General features: G+C 43.2%; 1 protein-coding gene across 4 annotated transcripts in view; it reads left to right on the forward strand.

The window, feature by feature from the left end:
* The window catches only part of TPST2 (tyrosylprotein sulfotransferase 2), a 103992-nt gene extending 88481 nt beyond the window's left edge, over positions 1-15511 (forward strand). For all 4 annotated transcript variants that reach the window (XM_073629361.1, XM_073629362.1, XM_073629363.1 and 1 more), the window contains 3 exons: positions 1410-1460; positions 1963-2006; positions 14864-15511. In XM_073629361.1, the coding sequence (XP_073485462.1) occupies positions 1410-1460; positions 1963-1992 (81 nt within the window). In that variant the 3' untranslated portion in view covers positions 1993-2006; positions 14864-15511. The remainder of the gene's footprint in view (positions 1-1409; positions 1461-1962; positions 2007-14863) is intronic.
* The last annotated feature ends 10475 nt before the right edge of the window (positions 15512-25986 follow it).

The following is a 25986-nucleotide window of genomic DNA, read 5'->3' on the forward strand; positions in this document are numbered from 1 at the left end:
TTGTCGGGGTCTGCGGGCGGAGGGCTTATCGGAATCCGGGAGCCCACTTTAATAAGGGGGCCCCCAGATCCCGGCCCCCCACCCTATGTGAATGAGTATGGGGTACATGACCCCAATACTGATGACGATGACAATACGATGATCACGCCCCCTAAAACGTCACAGTCCCAGCATGCCCAGGGCCTGTGACGGCATAAGGGGGCGGGGTCACCGGCTATATAAGTCAGAGCGGAGCGCTCAGAGTGCATTCCAGCCGGAGAGAGCGTCTTGTCAACATCAGAAGAAAAGAGGGAAGAAGGCAGAAGGCAGCAGACCGGGCTCCTCCGCTATAGCAAAAGAGCGGCAAAAGAGCAGAAGATAGCGGAGGAGCCCGGCAGAAGACCCGAAGAGCGCGGAGGACAGGTCGAACAGCGGAAGAAAAGGCCGGAGACAGCGGAGAAGAACCGGAGAGACCCCCGAAGTCGGAAGAGGACCCCCGAAGCCAGAAGAAGACCCCCGGAGCTGTCTAATAAATTACTTTAAAAATCTGTGTAGTGTTTTTTTTTTTATTGACACTTTTTCCCTAGGTGAATGGGTAGGGGTACCATGTACCCCATACTCATTCACATAGGGTGGGGGGCTGGGATCTGGGGGCCCCCTTATTAAAGGGGGCTCCCGGATTCTGATAAGCCCTCCGCTCGCAGACCCCGACAACCAACGGCCAGGGTTGTCGGGAAGAGGCCCTTGTCCTCATCAACATGGGGACAAGGTGCTTTAGGGTGGGGGGGGGCCACAGGGCGCCCCCTCCCCAAAAGCACCCACCCCCCATGTTGAGGGCATGCGGCCTGGTACGGCTCAGGAGGGGGGAGCGCTCGCCCCTCCCCACCCCCTTTCCTGACCGACCGGGCTGCATGCTTGGATAAGGGTCTGGTATGGATTTTGGGGGGACCCCACGCCATTTGTTCGGCATAGGGGTTCCTCTTAAAATCCATACCAGACCGAAGGGCCTAGTATGCCCCTGGGGGGGAACCCACGCCATTTTTTTATTTAAAATTTGACGTGGAGTTCCCCCTCAAGATTCATACCAAACAGTGCGAGTCGGCACCCTGTCGGGTTGCCATGGATATGGCAAGCCGCAGCCAAACGCGACCGCAGCTAATCGCACTGTGCAAATGCAGCTGATCGCAGTGCCTGGAGTCTTGAACTCCACAGGGAAAAAAACATGCTTTTAACTGCGGCAGAATAGCCGTCCGCGTGAAAGGCGCCTAAGGTTTGGATTGTAGCTCACAGCAGTCACACATGCCTATAGGTGTTGATGGTATGTGGTTGAGGAAAGGATATTGTGATTACATCTCCTATTTTTGTTTGACTAGTTTGCCAGTACAGCCTGTATGTGTTTAGTGTTTGACTGAAGCAATACTTTTTTGCAGATCATGAAGGGAGATTTTAAAACCCCAAGCAGCCTGAAAGGATACATTCAGGTACAATATTGTTACTTTTATATTTAGTTAGACCAACTTTTTTTTATTGTTTGCATGTTCATTGTAATGTAGAATATATTTATCTAAAAAGTATAGAATATTAGAGAACATTTTGAAGTACTAAAGCAGATGTGTTTTTGTGGCCTAGTGCTCCAGATGGCTGATTTAATCTTTCCATATATCCCATTCATACTAAATTGGACTGTGTTCAAATATCAGTAGATGTAGTGAATGCTGCATTGTCAGATTTCAAGGTCAATGTACTTGATACCAGTAGGTTGAGTGTGTCATATAAACGTTTAGGTAACTATCATACTATTGTGTAAGTTTATATACTTCCAGTATCCTACTTCATCTTTTGTGTATTATGAAGATAATTGCTGTGCAGGTACCGTCATTTGTGACTTTCCTCTCACTGTACAATATACACCGAAAACTGCCGAATAAAAAAATAAAAATTAACATTTTCTCAAAGGAAATAACACAACGTCTTTCTTCACAGGTTCATCAGAATAACTCTTCACACTGGTGACGGCAAATGTTTAGGTAAAACTTTATTTCGCTGAAGTTATGTAAGCTAAACACAGTGTTGATTAATGTTTTAATTAAAGCGACGATTACTTTTAATAGCATAATTAGTCTAATATACAGTAACATTTTTAGACATTTGTGAAAAGAAAATTGTCATCGAGCTAAGCACGTCATTGTTTGATTAAACTGTGTACTACTAACTAGTTGTGGGGATTTAGTGCAATGTTCTGCATCGCTAAGTGAAATGACTATCCTGGAACTAACATGTGGCCCCAGACAGTGGCAGCTTACATCAAAGACTACAGACTTATTTACTTGATGATAGAATTGTTTTCAAGTTAATTATAATGCTGTAAAAATATAGTGTTTATCTGCAGTAACAGCCTGTGAAGGTAAGTAGGGAAGACAGGTAGTCCAAAAAAAGAAGGGTGCAGGATCTGTGTCAGACTGGCCATTCAATTCTAGCCAACTTGACTTAACACCCCCCCCCCCCCAGGTCAGCAAGGTCAGCAGCTACAAATACTTTTTTTTTTTTTTTTTTTTAAAAAGGACACTTGCCTATCCAGGGATCAAGAGCTGTCTTCACCTGGGCCGTTTATTTGTCAGGCCTTGTGGCGCCGGCTTGTTTACTAAGGGAAGCTGGCTGTGACTACTTGCAGCTTCACAGCCGGTTCCCCACTATGCATGCGCAAGCCGTACTGCACTGTATGAATGGTCCCGCAGCCTCCTGGGGCCTGTGACGTGTCCCAGAAAGGATGTGGGCAGGGAGGAGGGGGATGAGAGAACTACCTAGGGTACTAACACTAGGTGCCTGCTCCCCCCACAAAAAAACAAACCTCCAAAAGTAAATAGAGTGGGGAAAGAGGTGTTAAAGTGGAAACTTCACTTTTAGGGGAAAGTTCCACTTTAACCACTTCAGCCCCGAACCATTTGGCTGGCAAACGACCAGAGCACTTTTTGCGATTCGGCACTGCTTCGCTTTAACTGACAATTGCGCGGTCGTGCAACGTGGCTCAACAAAATTGATGTCCTTTTTTTCCCACTAATAGAGCTTTCTTTTGGTGGTATTTGATCACCTCTGCTGTTTTTATTTTTTGCACTATAAACAAAAAAAGCGACAATTTTGAAAAAAAAAAAAAACGCATTATTTTTTACTTTTTGTAATAAATATCCCCAAAAAATATATATAAAAAACATTTTTTTCCTCATTTTAGGCCGATACGTATTCTGCTATTTTTGGTAAAAAAAAATTGCAATAAGTGTTTGGTTTGCGCAAAAGTTATAGCGTCTACAAAATAGGGGATAGTTTTATGGCATTTTTATTAATTTTATTTTTACTAGTAATGGTGGCGATCAGTTTTTTTTTTTTTTTTTTATCATGACTGCGACATTATGGCGGACAGATCGGACACTTTTGGCGCTATTTTGGGACCATTCACATTTATACAGCGATCAGTGCAATTAAAAATGCATTGATTACTGTGTAAATGTGACTGTCAGTGAAGGGGTTAACCACTAGGGGGCGCTGTAGGGGTTAAGTGTCCTAGGGAGTGATCCTAACTGTGGGGGGGGATGGGCTATGTGTGACATGACACTGATCACCGCTCCCGATTTACATTCGGTGTCACTAGGCAGAACGGGGAAATGTTTGTTTACATTAGCATTTCCCCGTCCTTCCTCTCCGTGAGACGAACGCGGGTATCCCCACGGACGTCGAGCCCGCGGGACCTGCGATCACGCTCGCGGCGGCACGCGCGCAAGCCTCTTCAGGGCAACGTACAAGTATGTTAATATGCCTGTATGCGCCCTTCTGCCGCCGTATATCAGCGTGAGCCGGTCGGCAAGCGGTTAAGCATCTTAATGTAAATTTGATGCAATAAATGATAAAAAATAAGTTGCTTTCAATTTGTAATTGTATATGTACATGGGACTGCTTTACTGTTCCTCTTTTGTGAGTACTTTGGGGAGATCATTAAAAACTCACTCCAGAAGAGAGAGAAAAAAACTGCAGGTGTAAAGTGCAGGCATCTGCAGATACTACCAAATGATACGCTTTTCTGACAGCAAAACTCTGGAACTTCCTATTAGTGCAGATTTCCTGGCACTTTCCTATGTCCTTCCAATTGGCAAGTAAGGTAGCCCATCATAGCAATAGGATTGCAAGGAGGTAGAACTTGGCATCAAGTTCCCACACTATGGGGCCTGTATATAAAGTTTACCATATAAAAGTGACAAACATTTGCACTGGCTTAAAGTGATTGTAAGGATAATTTTTTTTATTTTTTTTAAATAACAAACACTTACTTATCTCCACTGTGCAGCTCGTTTTGCACAGAATGGCCCCGAACCTGCTCTTCTGGGGTCCCTCGGTGGCACTAGTAGCTCCTCCCCACATCGTATAACCCCCCTAGGAGAAGCGTTTTCCCGAGGGGATTACCTTGCAGGCGCTCCCGAGTCCAGCATAGAGGCCGAATGCAGGACTCCGCCCCGCCCCCTGGCGCCCGCATCATTGCATTTGATTGGTAGCAGCGCAGCCATTGGCTCCTGCTGCTATTAATCTAGCCAATCAAGAGTCGGGAGCCCGTGGAGAGAGAGACAGCGCGTCCCCGCTGACTGAATGAAGGGGTTCAGGTAAGTAAAACGGGGGGGCTGGGGGGCCGGTGACAGCCAGGTGTTTTTTCACCTTAATGCATAGGATGCAGTAAGGTGTAAAAACACGAACCTTTACAACCCCTTTAAAGAGGAACTGCAGTCTGCGCACATAATTTGTAATAAAACATCTTTGCCATTCTGAAGCTTCCCTCCAACCACTTTGCATATTATTGTATATATACTGTGATTCTGTACTTGCCAAATATGTTGCAGAAATCTCCCTCCAGTCTGGCTGCATCCATTTAAACTGTGAGCAGCTGAAGTTGCTGCCTGTTCACTTCCTGGGTTTACACAGACACACAGAGGAACACCTCCAGCTCTGCAGCCCTGCAGCTCTGATTGGCCCTCTTATGACTCATCCCCCCCCTCCCTTCCTGGCAAACTCTCAAGAGAGAGAGCAGTGCATGATGTCATAAGCCTAGGCTTTTTTCCAGACAAGAAACAAGAAGTGGGCTGTATAAGGTATTTACTGGCAGAAAAAAAAATGTTTTACTATCAAAAGTTAAAACAACAAGGGCAAAAGATTTAATAGATGGAAAGTTGAAAGAATGACTGAGGCTCCATGCACACTGGCGTGAAAAACGTTGCTTGTACAGGGGTTTTGTGTTCTGCCTGTAGAAGCAACTCAACGTTATCCTATGTGTCCATGTACATTAGGACGTTAAGAGGCATATTTTGAATTTGTTTAGGGGCAGAAAAAAAAACCCTTCTGATTTGAGTTTCTGATTGGAGCTTACTAGCAGTAAAAACATTAAACCTGTCTAAACTTTGTACAAAAATTACTCTATATGAGTGTTTTTTTTACTCCAAAGAGAACAGACGTTTTTTTCAGCCCAGTGTGCATGGAGCCTGAAAGTCCGCTTTAACAGACTTGCTGTATTTTGTGTAATATACTGTAATTATCTACTTTGATCGTGAGCACCATCTAGTGGCCATCATGCTACACTCCTCCCCCCAGTAAAGGTATTATTTTTAACCCCTTCCCGCCGACCGTACGCACATATGCGTACTCGGCTTTCCGGGGTTATACCGGGATGATGCCCGCAGCTGCAGGCATCATCCCGGTACCGTTGTTTTCAGCGGGCGATCGGCTACCCGAGTATAACAACCGATGCGGCTAAAAGCCGCTCGGTTGTTATACCGGAGGAGCGGGAGGGGACATCCCCCCCTCCCGCCGCTGTTACCGGGCCTCCCGTGCGATCGGGAGGCCCGGTGTCCAATCGGGAATCTTCGGCGACTGGGGGAGGGCTGGAACGAAGCTGTGAGCGGCTTCGTTCCAGCCTTCTTGTTGTAAACGCGGAAGCGACGTCATGACGTCACTTCCCGTTTACTCGGCTGCCAATGGCGCCGAATTTAAAAAAGTACACAGTATTCAGAATCGCCGTTTTTGGCGATCTGAATACTTTGAAGTGTAAAGGAGGGATGGGGGGTCTTTTAGACCCCCCCATCCCTCCATAAAGAGTACCTGTCACCACCTATTACTGTCACAAGGGATGTTTACAGTTAAAAGTTAAAAAAAAAAAAATTTTAAACACAATTTATAAAAGTACAAAAATAAATAAAATAAATTAAAAAAAAAAAAAAAATTTTTAAAGTGCTCCTGTCCCCGCGAGCTCGCGCAGCGAAGAAAACGCATACGGAAGTCGCGCCCGCATATGTAAACGGTGTTCAAACCACACATGTGAGGTATCGGCGCGATCGTCAGAGCGAGAGCAATAGTTCTAGCCCTAGCCCTCTGTAGCTCAAACCTGGTAACCGTAAAAAAATTTTAAAGCGTCGCCTATGGAAATTCATAGGTAACGTAGTTTGGCGCCATTCCACGAGTGCGTGCAATTATAAAGGGTGACATGTTTGGTATCTATTTACTCGGTGTAACATCATCTTTCACATTATACAAAAAAATTGGGGTAACTTTACTGTTTGGATTTTTTTTAAATTTTAAAATTCAAGTGTCACTTTTCCAAAAATTTGCGTTTAAAACACCGCTGCACAAATACCGTGTGATAAAAAATATTGCAACAATCGCCATTTTATTCTCTAGATTCTCTTCTAAAAAAATATATATAATGTTTGGGGGTTCTAAGTAATTTTCTAGCAAAAAATACGGATTTTAACTTGTAAACATCAAATTTCAAAAATAGGCTTAGTCATGAAAGGGTTAAAAGTACAGCATTATGGCCACTAGATGGTGCTTAAAGTGGTTGTAAACCTTAGACCTGAAATATGAACAAAGCATAGTATGTACTTGTCTCAATTAATTAAGAGCAATAAGTGTCATTTCTGGCTGCTGCTTCAATCCTCTATCTTAACAAGGTTTCCTGACACCAAGAGAAACAAGGTGACTGGGGAGGGAGCTCCAGCACACAAACGGTGATTGATAGTCTCAGCTTTCTTCCTGTGTGAAGGGGGGAGGGTGTCCCTTCACTCTAATTAGCTGTCAGAGCTCTATTCACTGAACTCTGTAATTTCAGCTCTCCACCCCTTTTTTTTCTAACAGCTCAGCTAAAGCTTTATAAAGTCAGCACTTTGAACGTATGTAGCGAAGAGAAGACTGCAGATAAACAGGTGAAAATTCACCCGACGCCAGTCACTTCACTGGGTTAATGGAAGGGTTTGCAACCACTTTAAAGTAGAATTCCATGCAAAACCTAGCTGCTTTAAATAATGCTTCCTCCCCCCTCCTAACGCCTATTCTGACCAACCTGCATTTTAAAGATTTATACGCTTTTCTGGTTGCTTTGGTCTGGTCACATGAACTCCCCTATGTCAGCTACCGTCAACTACAGGGGAGAGAAGAGAGCGCTCCCTCTCCTTCCTCTCCCTTACAGCTGCCACTGACTGACGCTGGCGAGCCGGATCACGTGACCAGACTAGCAGCCTGAAATGGTCAAGTATACAGATCTTTTATACACAGGTTGGTGAGAATAGGTGTTGGGGAGGCAGTAGGTTTTACATAAAATTTTACTTTAAGATCATAGGAGATAATTAATATTACAGAAAATATGGCCAGTTTTGGAGTTGTGCATATGTTTGTCACATTTTTCAGAAAAGTTTTTATATGTAGACCCCCTAAGTGTTGGTGCTTGACTGGCTGGCATTTGGCTGTAAACTGTGTGCACAATTATTAGTCAAGTGTGTATTTTGATCAAACCATCATTTTTATGCATATTGTCCAACTCCAAGCTGTATAAACATGAATGCTTATTAGGCTTAGACCCCTTTCACACTGGGGCGTTTTTCAGGCACTTTAGTGTTTAAAAAAAAGCGCCTGAAAGAAGCCTCATCTGCAATCCCAATGTGAAAGCCCGAGCCCTTTCACACTGCCAGCACCCGATAAACGCTGGTAAAGCGCTGCTTAAGACCCTTTTCACACTGGGGCGTTTTTCAGGCGCTGGCAGTTTGAAAGGGCTCGGGCCATCTGCGCACCCAGCCCGGTAGCAAAAACACGAAAGCGCTGCAAAGAAGCTACTTGCAGGACTTTTTTTGACGCCCTGCCAGTGCAGCGCCCCAGTGTGAAATCACTCTGGCTTTCACATTGGGATTGCAGATGAGGCTTCTTTCAGGCGCTTTACAGGCGCTGTTTTTAGCGCTAAAGCGCCTGAAAAACGCCCCAAGTGTGAAAGGGGTCTCGGTGTGAAAGCACTCGGGCTTACACATTGGGATTGCAGATGAGGCTTCTTTCAGGCGCTTTACAGGCGCTTTTTTTAACGCTAAAGCGCCTGAAAAACGCCTGGGAAAAACCCCCCAGTGTGAAAGGGGTCTTAAGCATATTAGGTAATATGTGTAAATGTGTAATGAGGGAGGGTGTGGCCTAAGGAGATCAGGCAGCTTCTTTTTCTCAGGCAAAATGGGCCAAAAAAGAGATTTAACTGACTCTGAAAAGTCAAAAATTGTAAAAAGTCTTTCAGAGGGATGCAGCACTCTTGGCGTTGCTAAGATATTGGGGCGCGATCACGGAACCATCAAACATTTTGTTGCAAATTGTCGGCAGGGTCGCAAGAAACGTGTTGAGAAAAAAAAGATGCAAATTAACTGCCAAAGATTTGAGAAGAATCAAAGGTGACGCTACTAGGAACCCATTATCCTCGAGTGCTGTCATATTCCAGAACTGCAACCTACCTGGAGTGCCCAGAAGTACAAGGTGTTCAGTGCTCAGCAGTGGCGTCTCCAGCTTTCATATTTAAGGGGGGCACATGGGACAGGGACAAAAGTAGGGGGGCCAACTATAAAATGCAAATATATATATATTTTATCTCCTGGGGACCTCTTTATTAGGATCCCGCAACGAGACCCATTCACATGTTTTGCAGTGAGCTCCCTTCCTACTGTATTGGGGCCCCCCAGGATGGCAGAAAACAAGAGGTATGTCACCAGCACACCAGAAAAATATAAGGGTCCAAAGCAGTGGGAGAACTACCAGGGTTACAAAGGTTGCACTTGCGACCCGGCTTTGGTGTCCTGCCACTGTGGGGTTCCCCAGCCTCCTCTTGCTGTCCTGCCCCTGCTATTGACAGCGCTGGTCTGGTGTCTGTCGCCCTGGCAGCACCAGCAGTCTATTAGGATCTAGAAAGGCTGGCACTATTGGTTGTAGCGAGCTGAGCCCCCAGCTGGTCATCTAGCAGCAGTAATGCTGTATAACCTTCTCTGTCCCAGTCAGAGCTAATAAACACAGTATTTATTAGAATCAACGAATCAACAGTACATATATCTATATATCTATATAGATATATGTGTGTATGTGTGTGTGTGTGTGCGTGTATATATATATATATATATATATATATATATATATATATATATATATATATATATATATAATGTATATATGTATGTTATAAGCAACCATATGTTCAGCTGCCATGTGGGCTTCCATACCTGTAAGGTGTGGGCTTTGAGCAATAAAAATCGCTATCTTATTTAACATTTACCACCTGGATTGCATCCCAGTCAGCATGTCAGAGAAGGCTCCACTGCTGCTAAGCAACCATCAGGGAGCTCAACTGTCTACAACCGTTAGAGATGGGCTTGGGTGTGTTAAAAATCTCACATGCCCGATCCCGCCAGGAAGCCGACACTGCACATTGTTAATCACAGGCAGAGAGACATTTCCTGATCTCTGCAGCTGCGGACCGGGAAATGTCTCACTGCCTGTGATTAGCCGTGGGCAGTGTTGGCTTCCTGGCAGGACTGGACATGTGGGGTTTCAAACACGCCTGAGCCCATCTCTAACAACCAATTGTGCTGACCCTCCTGTACATCAGCCCATCAGCCCCATTAAGTAACCAGCACTGGGTCCTAATGTGCTGCTGTCAATGGACAGGACAGCATCTCTGATAGTTCTGTTGCTGGTCCACAGTAGGAGGATTCCCCAAACCACCTGGAATGTGTAGATGGGGGAATTGGAACATTCTTTTTTTTTTTTTTTTTTTTTTTTTTCATTTAACCTAATAGTTGAATGAAAAAGTGATCAATGTATGGTCTGCCTAAGAGCTAAGACCAGCCATAAACAGTTTAAATCTCAGCCGGTTGAGCAGGAACTGATCGATTAAATTGGGTACAATCAGCCCTGCCGGATTCTCTTATGAATATCGCTAGCAGTTGCTATATTTGCTAGTGATAATCACTGTTTGTTCACTGTTTGTTGGGAGAATACAGTTGCTCAGTGGGAGATTCCCCTCTCAGCACTGTCTTTGTTGATGGGAATCGTACACATTTCTTTCCTGCAATCTTGGTTGCAGGAAAGAAATTTGTGCCATCTATTGCCAGCCTAACTGAAACTGAAAGTTAGTGAATGTCTTGAAAGAACAGGAAGGGGGAGAGAAGGGAGGGGGGATGGAGATAGGGGACAGTTCAGTGATCACAGTATACTGCAGTGTGCACTCACCCACAGGTCCAGACTGGAAGATCAGGCATCTTTGGCACACAGAGGAATCTGCAGCTGCTGGATTTTCATATTTCCTGCTCACTAGGGATGAGCTCCGGCGTGTTCGCATGGCGCACGTGCCGAGCCCGCCAGGAAGTCGGCACGGCGCAGCGCTAATCACAAGCAGTGAGACATTTCCCGATGTGCGGCTGCAGAGATCGGGAAATGTCTCCCTGCCTGTGATTAGCGCTGCGCCGTGCCGACTTCCTGGCGGGCTCGGCACGTGCGCCATGCGAACACGCCGGAGCTCATCCTTACTGCTCACATATCCCCTCTCTCCAGATACAGCTGAACGCCAGGGATAGTGTGGGCGGGGCAGGAAGACAGAGGAGGAGAGCTGTATTCCTCTCTGATCTGCTGTCAGTGGGGGGGGGGGGTGTTTGCTGGGCTGTGTAAGAGTGTCACAGACACTCTTAGAGAGCTGCAGCCACCAGTCTGAGGATTTACAGTCAGTTTCTCCTGAGAGAAATCAGTCTGTTTTTTCACTGTCACTTAGATAATGGGAGGCTTGCCCGCTCCCCCCCCCCCCCTGCTGGTGAAATCCTTACTGAAGTCACTCTCCTCCCTGCCAATGAGGATGCAGGGGGACGGAGCAGATCGGGCGGCCATGGCTATGCAAGCTGCGCTCGTATAATGCTTTGCAAAGTGTCAGCGAGCAGAAGGAGGGGGAGAAATCCCCCGCAAGAGCTGTCAGGATGCTCTGCCTCTCAGGAGAGCCTGTGTCCACTCAGCGGCAACCCGAGCAAGGGCACCTGCTACATATAGAAACAAAAATGTGTTTTAATTGGTGGGGCACAGCATCATTTCGGGGGGTCCAGGGCCCCCTCTGGCCCCCCTCTTAGTGACGCCATTGGTGCTCAGAGACCTGGCCATGGTAAGGAAGGCTGAAACCCGACCACCACTGAACAAGAGGCATAATTTGAAACATCAAGACTGGGCCAATAAAATATCTGAAGACTGATTTTTTTTTTTTTTTTAAATCAATTTCCAAATCTACTGCCAGTTTTTAGAAGGCACTTTCTTCAAGCAGTGGTACAGGAAAAAGTATGCATATTTCAGGAAGACCATGATATGTATGCAGGACAATGCTCCATCCCATACATCAAAGTATTCTACTACGTGGCTAGCCAGTAAAGACCTTAATGATAAAAGAATGATGACATGGCCCCCTTCCTCACCTGACCTAATCCCTATTGAGAACTTGTGGGCCTTTCTTAAATAGGAGATTTACGGTGAAGGAAAACAACAGTACACCTCTCTGAACAGTGTCTGGGAGACTGTGGTTGCTGCTGCACAAAAAGTTGATTGTCAACAGATCAAGAAACTGACAGACTCCATGAATTAAAGACTTATGACTGTTATTAAAAAGAAGGGTGGCTACAGTGGATATAAAAAGTCTACACACCCCTGTTAAAATGTCAGGTTTCTGTGATGTAAAAAAAGAGACAAAGATAAATAATTTCAGAACTTTTTCCACCTTTTTAATGTGACCTTTAAACTGTACAACTCAGTTGAACAACAAACTGAAATCTTTTAGGTGGAGAGAAGTAAAAATAAAAAAAATTATAATAATATGGTTGCATAAGTGTACACACCCTTAAACTAATACTTTGTTGAAGCACCTTTTGATTTTATTACAGCACTCAGTCTTTTTTGGGTATGAGTCTATCAGCATGGCACATCTTGACTTGGCAATTTTTGCCCACTCTTCTTTGCAAAAACATTCCAAATCTCTCAGATTGCGAGAGCATCTCCTGTGCACAGCCCTCTTCAGAACACCCCACAGATCTTCAATTGGATTCAGGTCTGGGCTCTGGTTGGGCCATGCCAAAGCTTTAATCTTCTGGTGAAGCCATTCCTTTGTTGTTTTGGGTTGCTGTCATGCTGAAAGATGAAGTTCCTCTTTTTGTTCAGCTTTCTAGCAGAAGCCTGAAGATTTGTTCCAATATTGACTGGTATTTGGAACTGTTCTCAATTCCCTCTACCTTGACTAAGGCCCCTGTTCCAGCTGAAGAAAAACAGCCCCAAAGCATGATGCTACCACCACCATGCTTCACTCTGGGTATGGTGTTTTGGTGATGTGCAGTGTTGTTTTTGCTCCAAACGTATCTTTTGGAATTATGGCCAAAAAGTTCAACCTTGGTTTCATCAGATCATAACACATTTTCCCACATGCTTTTGGGAGACTTCAGATGTGTTTTTGCAAAATTTAGCCGGACTTGGATATTTTTCTTAACCACTTGTTTACTGGGCACTTAAACCCCCCTCCTGTCCAGACCAATTTTCAGCTTTCACCGCTGTCGCACTTTGAATGACAATTGCGCGGTCATACAACACTGTACCCAAATGAAATTTTTATCATTTTTTTTTCCCCACAAATAGGGCTTTCTTTTGGTGGTATTTGATCACCTCTGCAGTTTTTATTTTTTGTTAAAAAATTTTTAAAAGACTGAAATTTTTTTTTTTTTTTTTTTTTTTAATTATATTTTTTTTATATTTATATAAAATTTTGCAGACGGGTAATTTTTCTCCTTTGTTGATGTACGCTGATGAGGCTGCACTGATGGGCACCAATAGGCTGCACTGATGGGTGGCACTGAAGGGCATTGATGGGTGGCAATAATGGGCACTGATCGGTACTGGTAGGTTACACTGATAGGCAGCACTACTAGGTGGCACTGATTGGCACCACTGGAGGGCATTGATAGGTGGCACTTGTGGGCATTGATAGGTGGCCCTGGCAGGGGGTACTGATTGGCACAGATGAGGGTACTGATTGGCATCCTCTTCGGGACCGATGTCCCTTGCACATAAGCCGGTGATCGGCTTTTTTTTCTCCTCACGCTGTCAGCGTGAGGAGAAAAAAAAAGAATGATTACCGAGCTTTTTTTTTTTTTACACACACATGATCAGCTGTCATTTGCTGACAGCTGATAACGTGGTATGGTGCCGGGATTGGCCCCTTACTTGGATCTGTGATCACCTGAGTGTCGGTGACTCTGTAATCACAGTGCACGCCCTGCAGGGGGCGCGCGAGGAGTGTGCACAGGGGAGGATGTCATATGACGGCCTCCCCGAAATTCAGGTCTGCGCTGTAGCCGTCATTAGGCTATAGCGCGGACGCCAAGAGGTTAAAAGACTTCCGTCTTGCCACTCTACCCCATAGCCCAGACATATGAAGAGATTGTTGTCACATGTACTACACCGCTGTAGGCCTCTTGGCAGCCTCCCTGACCAGTTTTCTTTTCGTCTTTTCATCAATTTTAGAGGGACGTGTTCTTGGTAATGTCACTGATGTGCCATATTTTCTCCTCTTGATGATGACTGTCTTCACTGTGTTCCATGGTATATCTAATGCCTTGGAAATTCTTTTGTACCTTTCTCCTGACTGATACCTTTTAACAATAAGATCCCTCTGATGCTTTGGAAGTTCTCTGCAGACCAGGGCTTTTGCTGTAGGATGAGACTAAGAAAATGTCAGGAAAGACCTACTAAAACATCTTTATTTGGGGTTAATCATAGGCACTTTAAATGATGGAAGGTGTGTACTGACTCTTATTTAACATGAGTTTGAATGTGATTGCTTAATTCTGAACACAGCTACACCCCAGTTATAAGAGGGTGTGCACACTTATGCAACCACATTATTTTATTATTTTTTTTTTATTATTAAAGATGGAAAAAGTTCTGAAATGATTTATCTTTGTCTCATTTTTTTTTACATCACAGAAACCTACACAGACATTTAAACAGGGGTGTGTAGACTTTTTATATCCATTGAATATTGGTCACTGATTATTTTTTTATTTGTTTTGAAATGTCAGAAATGTTTATTTGTAAATATTGAGTTGTCTGTTTTATCATTCTCACTTTTAAGAAATGAAAATAAACAAGTGAGATTAGTTGCATAATAATTTTGCACACTAATTGTTGCCCAAAAATTGTGCACAGATATATATTCTCCTAAGAAAGCCAAAGCCTCACTGTTGCCTTCCTAAATATTTAGGTTTAAGGTTTATTTACTTTTTGGATTGCCCGAGAGCACTATAGTTGTTCAATAATGAAATTCATCCTTAAAAATAGTTTGCCTAATACTTGTACACACAGTGTAACTGCAGGATTTCTTGCCTGCTGCAGGTATCTGCAGACAGCTCTCGAGTTGTAGGCAACAAAAAATAGATTTGTGATGTCATATGTCTCCGTATTGTTATGCTTTGTCTCACAGTTTAATGTTTAGTACATGTTTTCCTTATTATCTGATTACTATGTAAAATCCTAAATCACTTTCTTTTTTCAGAGCTGGATGTTCTATAATGGGACCGAAGAGAGAAACTCCTTGCAGTTATGAAAGGAAACTAGATATCCAAGCATATTGCTTGTCAAATATTGCCAAACTGACTGTCTATAGAGTGGAATGTATTTGCACTTGTTTGTACCGCTGGATTCTTTCACAGCTGTCAGTAAGAAATCTCTGTAGCTTATCTGATCTTACTGTGGAGAAGACGTGATCTGTGGATCTTTTGGTCGTCATTGAATCTGCAGCCAGTGTTTTGTAATGAGCCACAGCCATTTTGTACTACACCGTTACAACACCAGATCTGTAGCTGCCCATCGTCTAGTTATTTGAACTGATGGAAATGGCGCTTCACTAATTTACATCTTCTTTGTTTTTAAAGGTCACTAAACTGATGAAATGAAGGAGCAAAGGCAATAAATTTTAGTTTTAATTTTTAGTTTTTTTTATTAACAAAAGGTATCTGGTACATTGTAACATTACAATTGCATTTGTTCCAAATGCTTCAGAGCAAAAGAAAAGACTGGATAGCTCACTCGCTGAAGAAGTGTGCTGGTGACTTTTAAATGTATTCTACAAATCTCTATTTAAATTTTAATATATGATTCAGAGTTTCCAACCCCATTTCATTATATTAAACCGTTTAATGAAGTTGCTGTCTTTTGTGTCTTTATCGTATATAGATGTTTTAGTCTATAGAAGCTAGCAGAAAATCATGGTTGCTGAAAGCCACTTTGCACACACTGCGACAATTCATGAAAAGGGATCATAGAGTAGAATAATATTGTGGGTAGAACCCATAGCAGCCAGTCAGTTTTAATGTTCGCTGTCACTCCACTTACATTTGTTAATGTTTTCATATATCCGCACAATTGTTCAGCAGCCAAATGCATAAACAGAAGAATCTTCAGTTGCCTCCTCCATGTCATAAAGTCAGAAAACTTATTAGAAATTGTAACTGCAAACAGTTACAGTCCCGTGAGAAAGGACATCCCTTGGAAATTGACTTTTTTCAACATGTTTGACAAACATTAGATCATTCAAATAGTGCCTACAGGTAAACGTGATACACTTGACCACTTCCCTCTGACCTGACAAATATAAGCGGCCTCTCGGTGGGTGGACTTTAACACTGAGCGGGTGCATATTTGCGGCCCTAGGGAAACGCTGTACAGTGCTGAGAGAGAGCGTGCTCCCAGCATAGTAACGAATGGGTACCGGAAAGCTCACAATGCATACTTGTGATCGAGAGCTTTCCAATCATGTGACTGACAATCACAGTGGTCACATGATTGGAATGCACTACTCTGCCTCCCAGCATTTAGATCCACTTAAATGGCCAGCAGATGGCGGCGGAAAGGGGTTAAGCAAATGACGCAAAAAATTGATATGGTGTATTCATTCTTGTGATCTTAATGAGCAGAAATGCAGATGTATTGTGGAGAAAGTACTCTCCTATATTTACCAGCACTTCATTTCCATTTAATTTGAATCCAGTGTGCTAGATTGGGTGCTAATATTAGGAACCTCCTTTAAAGTGGTTGTAAATTGCTGAATTAAAAAACAAAAAACCCTGTAAGACAATGACGTGCTAGTATGCATCGCATGCTAGCACATTATGAAATACCTTAGAACGTGTTTGCGGGCTTTGGTGCAGTGAGTGACTGGAGCTGCAATGACGTCATTCCTGCGTGGAAGCCGCTGTTTCCAGCTTGGGCTCTGAAGGTCCGGGACTGTGAATTAGACCTTCAAATGCGCCGATGATGTCATCGGGTGCATGCACTCCGAATGTCTCCTATACAGTACACGTTTAGGAGATATTTACACTACCTACAGCTAAGGCTTGTTATAGGCTTACCTGTAGGTACAAGTAGTGTAACAGAGTTTACCACCACTTCAAGTAAACTAACTGTGAAGCTGGGATAATTCAAATTCCATGTGACACTTAAGCTTGTTTCAGAGGATCTTATTGTGTTAGCATTTAGCAAAAAAGTGCACGTTTCCCCAATGCATGGTCGTGGGGATGAGGATATAAAATCCTCCATACATCACAGCTGAGTGAAAAAAAAAAAAAAGATTATGAAGCTTTTGTCTTATTTAGGTGTAAACAGCAAATACCTCTTTGATCACAAGTATTTTCTGTTCTCATGTATAATCTCCCTGTGTTGTGTCAGCCTTTTACAGCTAGAGGGCTCTGCTTGGCTACAGATAGAAAAAAAGTTTTGTTCGTTGTATTTTTTTTTTTTTTTCTGCTGTGAAGCAAGCACTATTTTTATACCTTTCATTTGTGGAAATGGGCAAAACAATTCTGAAATTCTACACAATTAAAAGGGCAGGAATCCCCAATATTCCCATGCAAATATTTTTAAGGAATGTGTGTGAAGGGGTAAACCCCACAGAAGAGAAGGAAAATCCTTTTCTGAATAGACATCATTCATAGTGCTAGGACAACATCAATTTAAACATTACCCACTATAAATTGCCCATACTAGTATCCAAAATTAGAAACCAGATTTTGTGCTTAAATCATTAGATTTTTTTTAAATCCCTTCCAGAAACATAACACTAAAGGAAATTAAAACTGTGAGGACACCCCCTCCAAATTACTTCAGGTGTTTCCAGTACAATGTTAATGCAATGTCAAACAAAAACATTTTAGACTTTTGGAGAAAGTTTCGGAGAAGCACTTTTTTTTTTCATTCTAGTGTGACAGTGCCCCTGAGTAAAAAGCCAGGTCCATAAATATGTGGTTTAGCCCTGCTTCACACTAATGCGGTGCAGGAAATGCAGCGAATCCTGTGCATTTCTCGCATCGCAGTCGTACTGTGTTCTGCGATCTGCTGCTGGTGTCAAAGGTTAACAACCCAGCAGGTCGCAAATCCAGTGTGTTTGCCTGAACCAGATATAAGCACCCATGTAATGAGATTCCAGTGCGGGTTAAAAAAAAAAAAAAAAGGTTTATTAATACAAGGCTTCTTTGACTGAGCTGGAGATTGTGACTTCATCCACCTGCCTCTCCACCTTGGCAAAAAATGCCTTGTATTCATTAATAAAAATAAAGGCTTCCTGTGAATGGCTGAGTAGCACTTCCCCCTGACTCCATTTTGTTCCAACAACAGATGGGAAGTCCTTGTACCACTCCTAAAACACATTAATGTATACTATACACTCAGTGGCCACTTTATTAGATGCACCTTGCTAGTACGGGGTTGGACCCTCCTACTGCCTTAATTCTTTGTGGCATAGATTCAACAAGGTGTTTGAACCATTCCTGAGAGATTTTGGACCATATTGACTTGAGATTTGTTGGCTGCACATCCATAATGTGAATCTTCTGTTCCACCACATCCCAAATGTGCTTCTCTATTGGATTGAGATCTGGTGATTGTGGAGGCCACTGGAGTACAATGACCTCATTGTCATGTTTAAGAAACCAGTGGTGAGATTATTTGAGCCTTGTGACATTGTGCATTATCCTGCTGGAAGTTGTCATCAGAAGATGGGTACACTGTAGTCATAAAGAGATGGACATGGTCAGCAACAATACTCAGGTAGGCTGTGGCATTTTAAACAATGCTCAATTGGTACTAAGGGACCCAGAGTGTGCCAAGATAATATCCCCCACACCATTACACCACCACCAGTCTGAACAGTTGATACAAGGCAGGATGGATCCATGCTTTCATGTTTACGCCAAATTCTGATCCTACCATCTCGACTCATGAGACCAGGCAACATTTTTCTAATCTTCTATTGTCCAATTTTGGTGAGACTGCGAATTGTAGCCTCAGTCTCCTGTTCTTAGCTTTCAGGAGTGGCATCTGGTGTGGTCTTCTGCTACTGTAGCTCATCTGCTTCAAGGTTCGATGTGTTGTGTGTTCAGAAATGGTATTCTGCATACCTTGGTTGTAACGAGTTATTTAAGTTACTGTTGCGTTTCTATCATCTCAAACCAGTCTGCCCATTCTCCTCTGACAGCAACAAGGCATTTTCCTCCAAACTGCAGCTGCTCACTGGATATTTTCTCTTTTTCGGACCATTCTCTGTAAACCCTAGAGATGGTTGTGTGTGAAAATCCCAGTAGATCAAAAGTTTTTGAAATACTCAGACCAGCCCGTCTGGTACCAACAACCATGCTACGTTCAAAATTGCTTAAATCAGCAAGTCGTCTTCACCATGTCTAGTTGCCTAGCTACCATGTGAGTGGTTGATTATCAGTTTGTTTTGCCAAGCAATTGAACAGGTGCACCTAATAAAGTGGCCAGTGAGTGTAATGCTACATAGTTTATCCACTTAACAAACGGCCCAATGCCGAATGATGGCTACAGGGCAGTTGCATAACTCTGGGAGGGCGTACTTTGACGTCCTCCCAGAATCCTGCTCTCGCGTGCCCCCTGGGGCGTGCACCTGAACACATCGGTGACTCTGGACCCGGCGCATCACGGATCACAGTAAACGGCCGCTGATAGCGGCCCTTTACCACGTGATCGCTCCGTCAAATGAAGCCAGCTTGATATCCAGTTCCTCTTTCCCCTCTCCGTCCAGTTTGAGCGGATAGGCAGCAGCGCTGTGGGCTGCATGTTTTGTGCCCACAGCACTGATATGTGACAAATCCATCCATTCTCAGCCATGCATACCCATCCATCCATATTCTGCATACTTCTCCATCCATCCATACTCAGCATACTCATCCATCCATGCTCACCCATCCATATTCCGCATACTCATCCATCCATGCTCACCCATCCATACTCTGCATACTCATCCACCCACACGCAGCATACTCATCCATCCATTCATACTCATCCATCCATTCATGCTCACCCATCCATTCATGCTCACTCATCCATACTCATCCATCCATGCTCAGCAATGCTCAGCCATCCCATCCATAATTAGCCATACCCATCCATACTCAGCCATACCCAGTCGTACTCAGCCGTACCCAGCCATCCCATCTATACCCAGCCATACTAAGCCATACCCATCCGTACTCAGCCGTACCCGGCCATACTCATTCATGCTCATCCATCCCCATTCATGCTCATCCATGCCACATCAGTTATCATCCATACCACTACAGTGCCTCACAAAAGTGTAAAAGGTAGTCAAATTAGATTTGAAACTTATGTCCCTAGAACACCTGATGGTGCTCCCTGCATGTTGGGCCTGTGGAAAAGTCTCACACATGTGGTATCACCGTACTCAGGAGTAGGAGAATCTATTTTGGGGTGTAATTTTTGGTATGTACATGCTATGTGTTAGAAATATTGTGTAAATGGACAACGTTGCGTAAAAAAAAATGTGTTTTCATTTTCCTTACACATTTTCCAAAAACTTGTAGAAAAAAATGTAAAAAAAAAAATGACATGTTCAAAAGACTCGATATGCCTCAGACTATACATTGGGTTGTTTTCTTTCCAAAATGGGGTCATTTTTGGGGCATTTCCATTGTCCTGGTGCTCCAGGGCCTTCAAAAGTGTAATAGGTAGTCAAGAAATTATATGTGTAATTTATGCTCCAAGAACGCCTGATGGCGCTCCCAGCATGTTGGGCCTCTGTATGTGGCCACGCTGTGTAAAAGTCTCACACATGTGGTATCGCCATACTCAGGAGGAGTAGTAGAATGTGTTTTGGGGTGTAATTTGTGCTATGCATATGCTGTGTGTGAGAAATAACCTGCCAATATAACAATTTTGTGAAAAAAAAAAAAAAATATCTTGATTTTGTAAAGAATTGTGTGAAAAAATTACAACTTCAAAAAACTCACCATGCCTCTAACTAAATACCTTGGAATGTTTACTTTCCAAAAAGGGATCATTTGAGGGGTATTTTTACTTTCCTGACTTGTTAGGGTCTCAAGAAATGAGGCTGTCAGTACTTCAGGTGTGATCAATTTTCAGTGATTGGCACTATAACTTGTGGACTCTATAACTTTCACAGAAAAATGCATTTTTTTTACAGAATTTTCGGTCTTTTTTCTTTTATAGCGCAAAAAATAAAGAACCCAGCGGTGATTAAATACCACCAAAAGAAAGCTCTATTTGTGTGAAAAAAAGAGCAAAAAATTCATATAGGTGCAGTGTTGCATGTCTGAGTAATTGTCATTCAAAATGTGAGAGCACCGAAAGCTGAAAATTGTTCTGGTTATTAAGGGGGTTTAAGTGCCCAGTTGTCAAGTGGTTATACAGCACTGACAGCAGCCACATCAGTTAGTAAAGGAAATAGTTTGGGCCAGCTTGACCTAAACAAACTTTTTTAAAGTGAAAGTAGTTCATTTTTATATCAATTTTGGTGTGGAGGAACTCAAGTTGCTTGCACAAAGCCCTGCCCTCAACCCTATTAAATTGATCAGTAACTTGCCTCAAAATTGCCCTTTTGGCTGAATGGGCACAAATCCCTACAGACACACTTCATTATATGTGAAAAACCTTCCCAGAAGTGTGGAGACTGTTAAGCTGCACATTTTAAAGTGATATTAAAGGCATTCTTAAAATAAATAAATGTCATATTTCCCTGCTCTGTGCAGTAGTTTTGCACAGAGCAGCCCTGATCCTCCTCTTCTCAGGTCCCCCACAGAGTACCCCCTACAGGAAGCAGCTTGCTGTGAGGGCACCTGAGCAGGCTTGCTCCTGAGCCACTGCTTTGCGTGTCCATTCACGCACAGAGCCACGACTCGGTCCCGCCTCTCTCTCTCCTCATTGGCTTACTGGCTGTGTTTGACAGCAGCGGGAACCAATGGCTCCTGCTGCTGTCTCAGCCAATGAGGAGATGGAGTCCCCGGCGAAATGATGCTCTTGTGCACATTGCTGGATTGAGATGGCATTCAGGTAAGCTGGGGGTGCTGCTGCACAGAGGTTTTTTTTTTTTACCTTCATGCATAGAATGCATAAAGGTTAAAAAAAAAAACTTAAATCTTTAGAACCAATTTAATGGCCAGTTTTGGAATGAGCTGTCCAACAAGCTCTTGTAGCTGTGATGGTCCACTGTCCGCAAATGTTTGGCATATGGTGTAGATGGCACAGTTGCATTTGCTTATAAAGCAGTAATTCTGCTGTACTGTGATACACACAGAAAAAACATTTACAAATCTATATGAAATGCTTTCAAATTATGGAACAAGCAAGTATATGTATGAATGTCTTATAAAAAAAAAAAAAAAAACTTTTTAAGTAAAAATGTATACATTCAAGTGCAATATAGCTTCCCTTTAACCTAAGTGAACATCGTTATATGGGTCATTAAAATTGTATAACCTACTGTTTCAGTTACTAAAATCCATTATTTTGTCCTGCACAAAGCTAAAAAAGGGTAGAATTCTGGTAGGCATGGGTTACTGCTAACTGCTGTTTTTTCTACAATTGTTTTAAGGGATATATAAATTTGCACACAGCGAACATTATTGCATGTATCATTTCTCTTTGTACTTTTCTGCTATGCTAAGGAAGCCGCTAAACCATAAAATATTATGTTTAAAAAAAAAAAATATATATATATATAATATTATGGTAATTTAGGCTTTAGGGTGTTTGCTTTTTTGTTTTAAACTGAATATTTTCATGGAGTGGGGTCAGGTTTTAGCCTTGGGCAGCAGGCATGCAATGACAGTATCTGGTTTGTATAAATATGTAGAAGAGTTCATGTGTAGGTTAATACAGGGGGGAATTGAAATCGGCATTTCAGTATTTCACTTTATTTAACTGCGAGTGTATATTTTTACAACATTTAAAAGAAGTAGGTTTTTGGCCATGTTCTTCTAATGTCAAAAAGTGCCACGTTTTTCCCTCATGTCCTGTTTTTAATTAAAGCGTTACTATAGGTTACTTTTTAAAATAACAAACCTGCTCTGCCGTGGTGTATTATCCATGGGTTCATTTGTACAGTGCACAGGGGCCCTGAGTTCTGGGGGGTTTAAACATATTGACGAGCTGCTGATGCTCTACCTGTGCTTCAAAATGTACCCTCCTTCCTTATGCACCCCCTTCCCAATACCAATCCCCTTGTGACTTCTCTGCAGCCGCCGGCCTCTCCTCCTCTCCTCTCTTGGTGGCTTGGAGTGCTACAGAGAGGGGAGTCACTGGTGATTTAGGATTTAACTCTGAAAATAGACCCCCCACTACTGCGCTGACACCCCCCCCCCCCCCTTTCCTGCAGCGATGCTGGCCGGCTTCCCTCCTCTCCCTCATGCTGGCTACAGCTATTGCATGGAAGCATTGGGGGGGGGGGGGGGGGGGGGGGGAACGTAATCAAATGTGTCAATATATTTCCTCCATGGTGCTCTCACACCTCTTGGAACAGAGAATCTTTGGATCGGCAGCACACACACACACAGAAAATAAAGTATAAAATCTTTATTGAAGCATAAATATTAAAAGCACTGGATGGGTACAGGCAGGAGAAATGCAGATAGGTTGAAGTGTTTCACACTATAGAAGTGCTTTGCCAAAACCACAGAAGTTGCAAAAACTACAAGCACAGTTATAACACACAAATCACATGACCGCATCTCATTAAAAATCAGACTCAGCTGTTGCAACTTCAGACCAATAAAATCTCCTGTTCAAAAATTATTTAACCACCTCAATACAGGGCACTTACACCCCCTTCCAGCCCAGTTATGCAACACTGTACAAGTATGAAATTTGCGTCCTTTTTTCACATAAATAGAGCTTTCTTTTGGTGGTATTTAATCACTAGTGGGTTTTTTTTTATTTTTTGTGCTATAAATAAAAAAAGACTGTAAATTTTGTGAAAAAAAATGACTTTTTCTTTGTTTCTGTCAAAAAATTTTGCTAATTAGTAATTTTTTCTTCATAAATTTTGGCCAAAATTTATACTGCCACATATCTTTGGTAAAAATAACCCAAATTAGTGTATATTATTTGGTCTTTGTGAAGGTTATAGAGTCCACAAACTGTGGTGCCAATCACTGAAAATTGATCACATCTGATCAGGCCTTCAGTACATCAGGTGTATCTCATTTCTTGAGACACTAACAAGTCAGGAAAGTACAAATACCCCCCAAATGACCCCTTTTTAGAAAGTAGACATTCCAATGTATTAAGTAACATGGTGAGTTTTTTTAAGTTGTAATTTTTTTCCAAAATTCTTTGCAAAATTAATTTTTTTTTGTAGTTTTTTTATTTTTATTTTTTTTTTACAAAATTGTCATTATCAGGTTATTTCTCACACACAGCATATGCATACAACAAATTACACCCCAAAATACATTCTGCTACTCTTCCCGAGCATGGCGATACCACATGTGTGAGACTTTTACACAGCCTCTCCACATACAGAGGACCTACATTGAAGTAGCACCCTCAGGCGTTCTACGAGCATAAATGACACATCTCATTTCTCAACCACCTATTACACTTTTGAAGGCCCTGGAGCACCAGGACAATGGAAACGCCCACAAAATGACCCCATTTTGGAAAGCAAACACCCCAACGTATAATCTGAGACGTAATGAGTCTTTTGAACAGTTTTTTTCCAGAAGTTTTTGGAAAATGTAGAAAAAAAATGAAAACATTTTTGTTTACACAAAGTTGTCAATTTATAAGATATTTCTAACACAGCATGTATATAGCAAAAATTACACCCCAAAATACATTCTGCTACTCTTCCCGAGTATGGCGATGCCACATGTGTGAGACTTTTACACAGCCTGGCCACGTACAGAGGCCCAACATTGAAGTAGTACCTTCAGGCGTTCTAGGAGCATAAATTACTCATTTAATTCCTACCTATCACACTTTTGAAGGTCCTTGAGCACCAGGACAATGGAATTACCCACAAAATGACCCCATTTTGGAAAGCAAACACCCCAACGTATATTCTATGAGGCATGGGCTGCAAATGGGTACTCGGGTACTCTGGGCGGCAGATAGGTACTCTGATGAGCTGCAGACAGGTACTCAGGTACTCTAATGGGCTGGTGACAGGTACTCGGGTACTCTGATGACCTGGTGACAGGTACTCAGGTTCTATGATGGCCTGGTGACAGGTACTCGAGTACTCTGGTGGCCTGGTGACAGTCACTCGGTTACTCTGATGGCCTGGTGACAGGTACTCGGGGTATTCTGATGGGCTACAGATGGGTACTCTGATGGGCTAGTGACTGGTATTCGGGTACTCTGAAGGGTGGTGACAGGTACTCATATGAACTGTGACAGGTACTCGTATGAACTGTGACAGGTACTCGGGTACTCAGATGGACTGTGACAGTACTCAGATGAACTGTGACAGGTACTCGGGCAGATGGACTGTGACAGGTACTCGGTACTCATATGAACTGTGACAGATATTTGGGTACTCAGATGGACTGTGACAGGTACTCGGTACTCATATGAACTGTGACAAATACTCGGGTACTCAGATGGACTGTGAGAGGTACTCGGGTACTCTGGACCTCTGGACTGTGACAAGTACTCGGATACTCAGATGGACTGTGACAGGTACTTGGGTACTCAGATGGACTGTGACAGGTACTCGGACTGTGACAAGTACTCGGGTACTCAGATTACAGTGACAGTCACTCTGGTACTCAAATGGACTGTTACAGGTACTCGGGCAGATGGACTGTGACAGGTACTCGGGTACTCATATGAACTGTGACAGGTACTCGGGTACTCATATGAACTGTGACAGGTATTCGGGTACTCAGATGGACTGTGAGAGGTACTCGGGTACTCTGATGGACTGTGACAGGTGCTCTGGTACTCAGATGAACTGTGACAGGTACTTTGATGGGTGGTGACAGGCCCTCTTTATTGGGGGGGCAATCAGTGTGATTAGTGTACACTGTAAATGGTAAGGTGTGTAAGGAGGAGAACCCAGTAACATCTCGTTACCGCTCTATGTTTACATTTAGCGATCACATGGTAAACAGCCGCCGGCCAATGGCCGTTTACCAGCGTCAGTGACGAGCAGTGTTCCCAGGAACACGCTGCCACCTACGTGCATGCGCAGGGTGCTCGCAAAGTGGGGCGGTACCATCTGTGATCGGCCGTGACTTCATCACGGCCGATCACGTGGTAAACAGCCATGCCCAATGGCTGTTCACCCCCCTCAGTGGCGAGCAGTGTCTCCGTGACACGCCGCCACCGAAGGAACAGGGATGC

This window comes from Aquarana catesbeiana, linkage group LG01, assembly GCF_042186555.1.
Source record: "Aquarana catesbeiana isolate 2022-GZ linkage group LG01, ASM4218655v1, whole genome shotgun sequence".
NCBI classification, from domain to species: domain Eukaryota; kingdom Metazoa; phylum Chordata; class Amphibia; order Anura; family Ranidae; genus Aquarana; species Aquarana catesbeiana.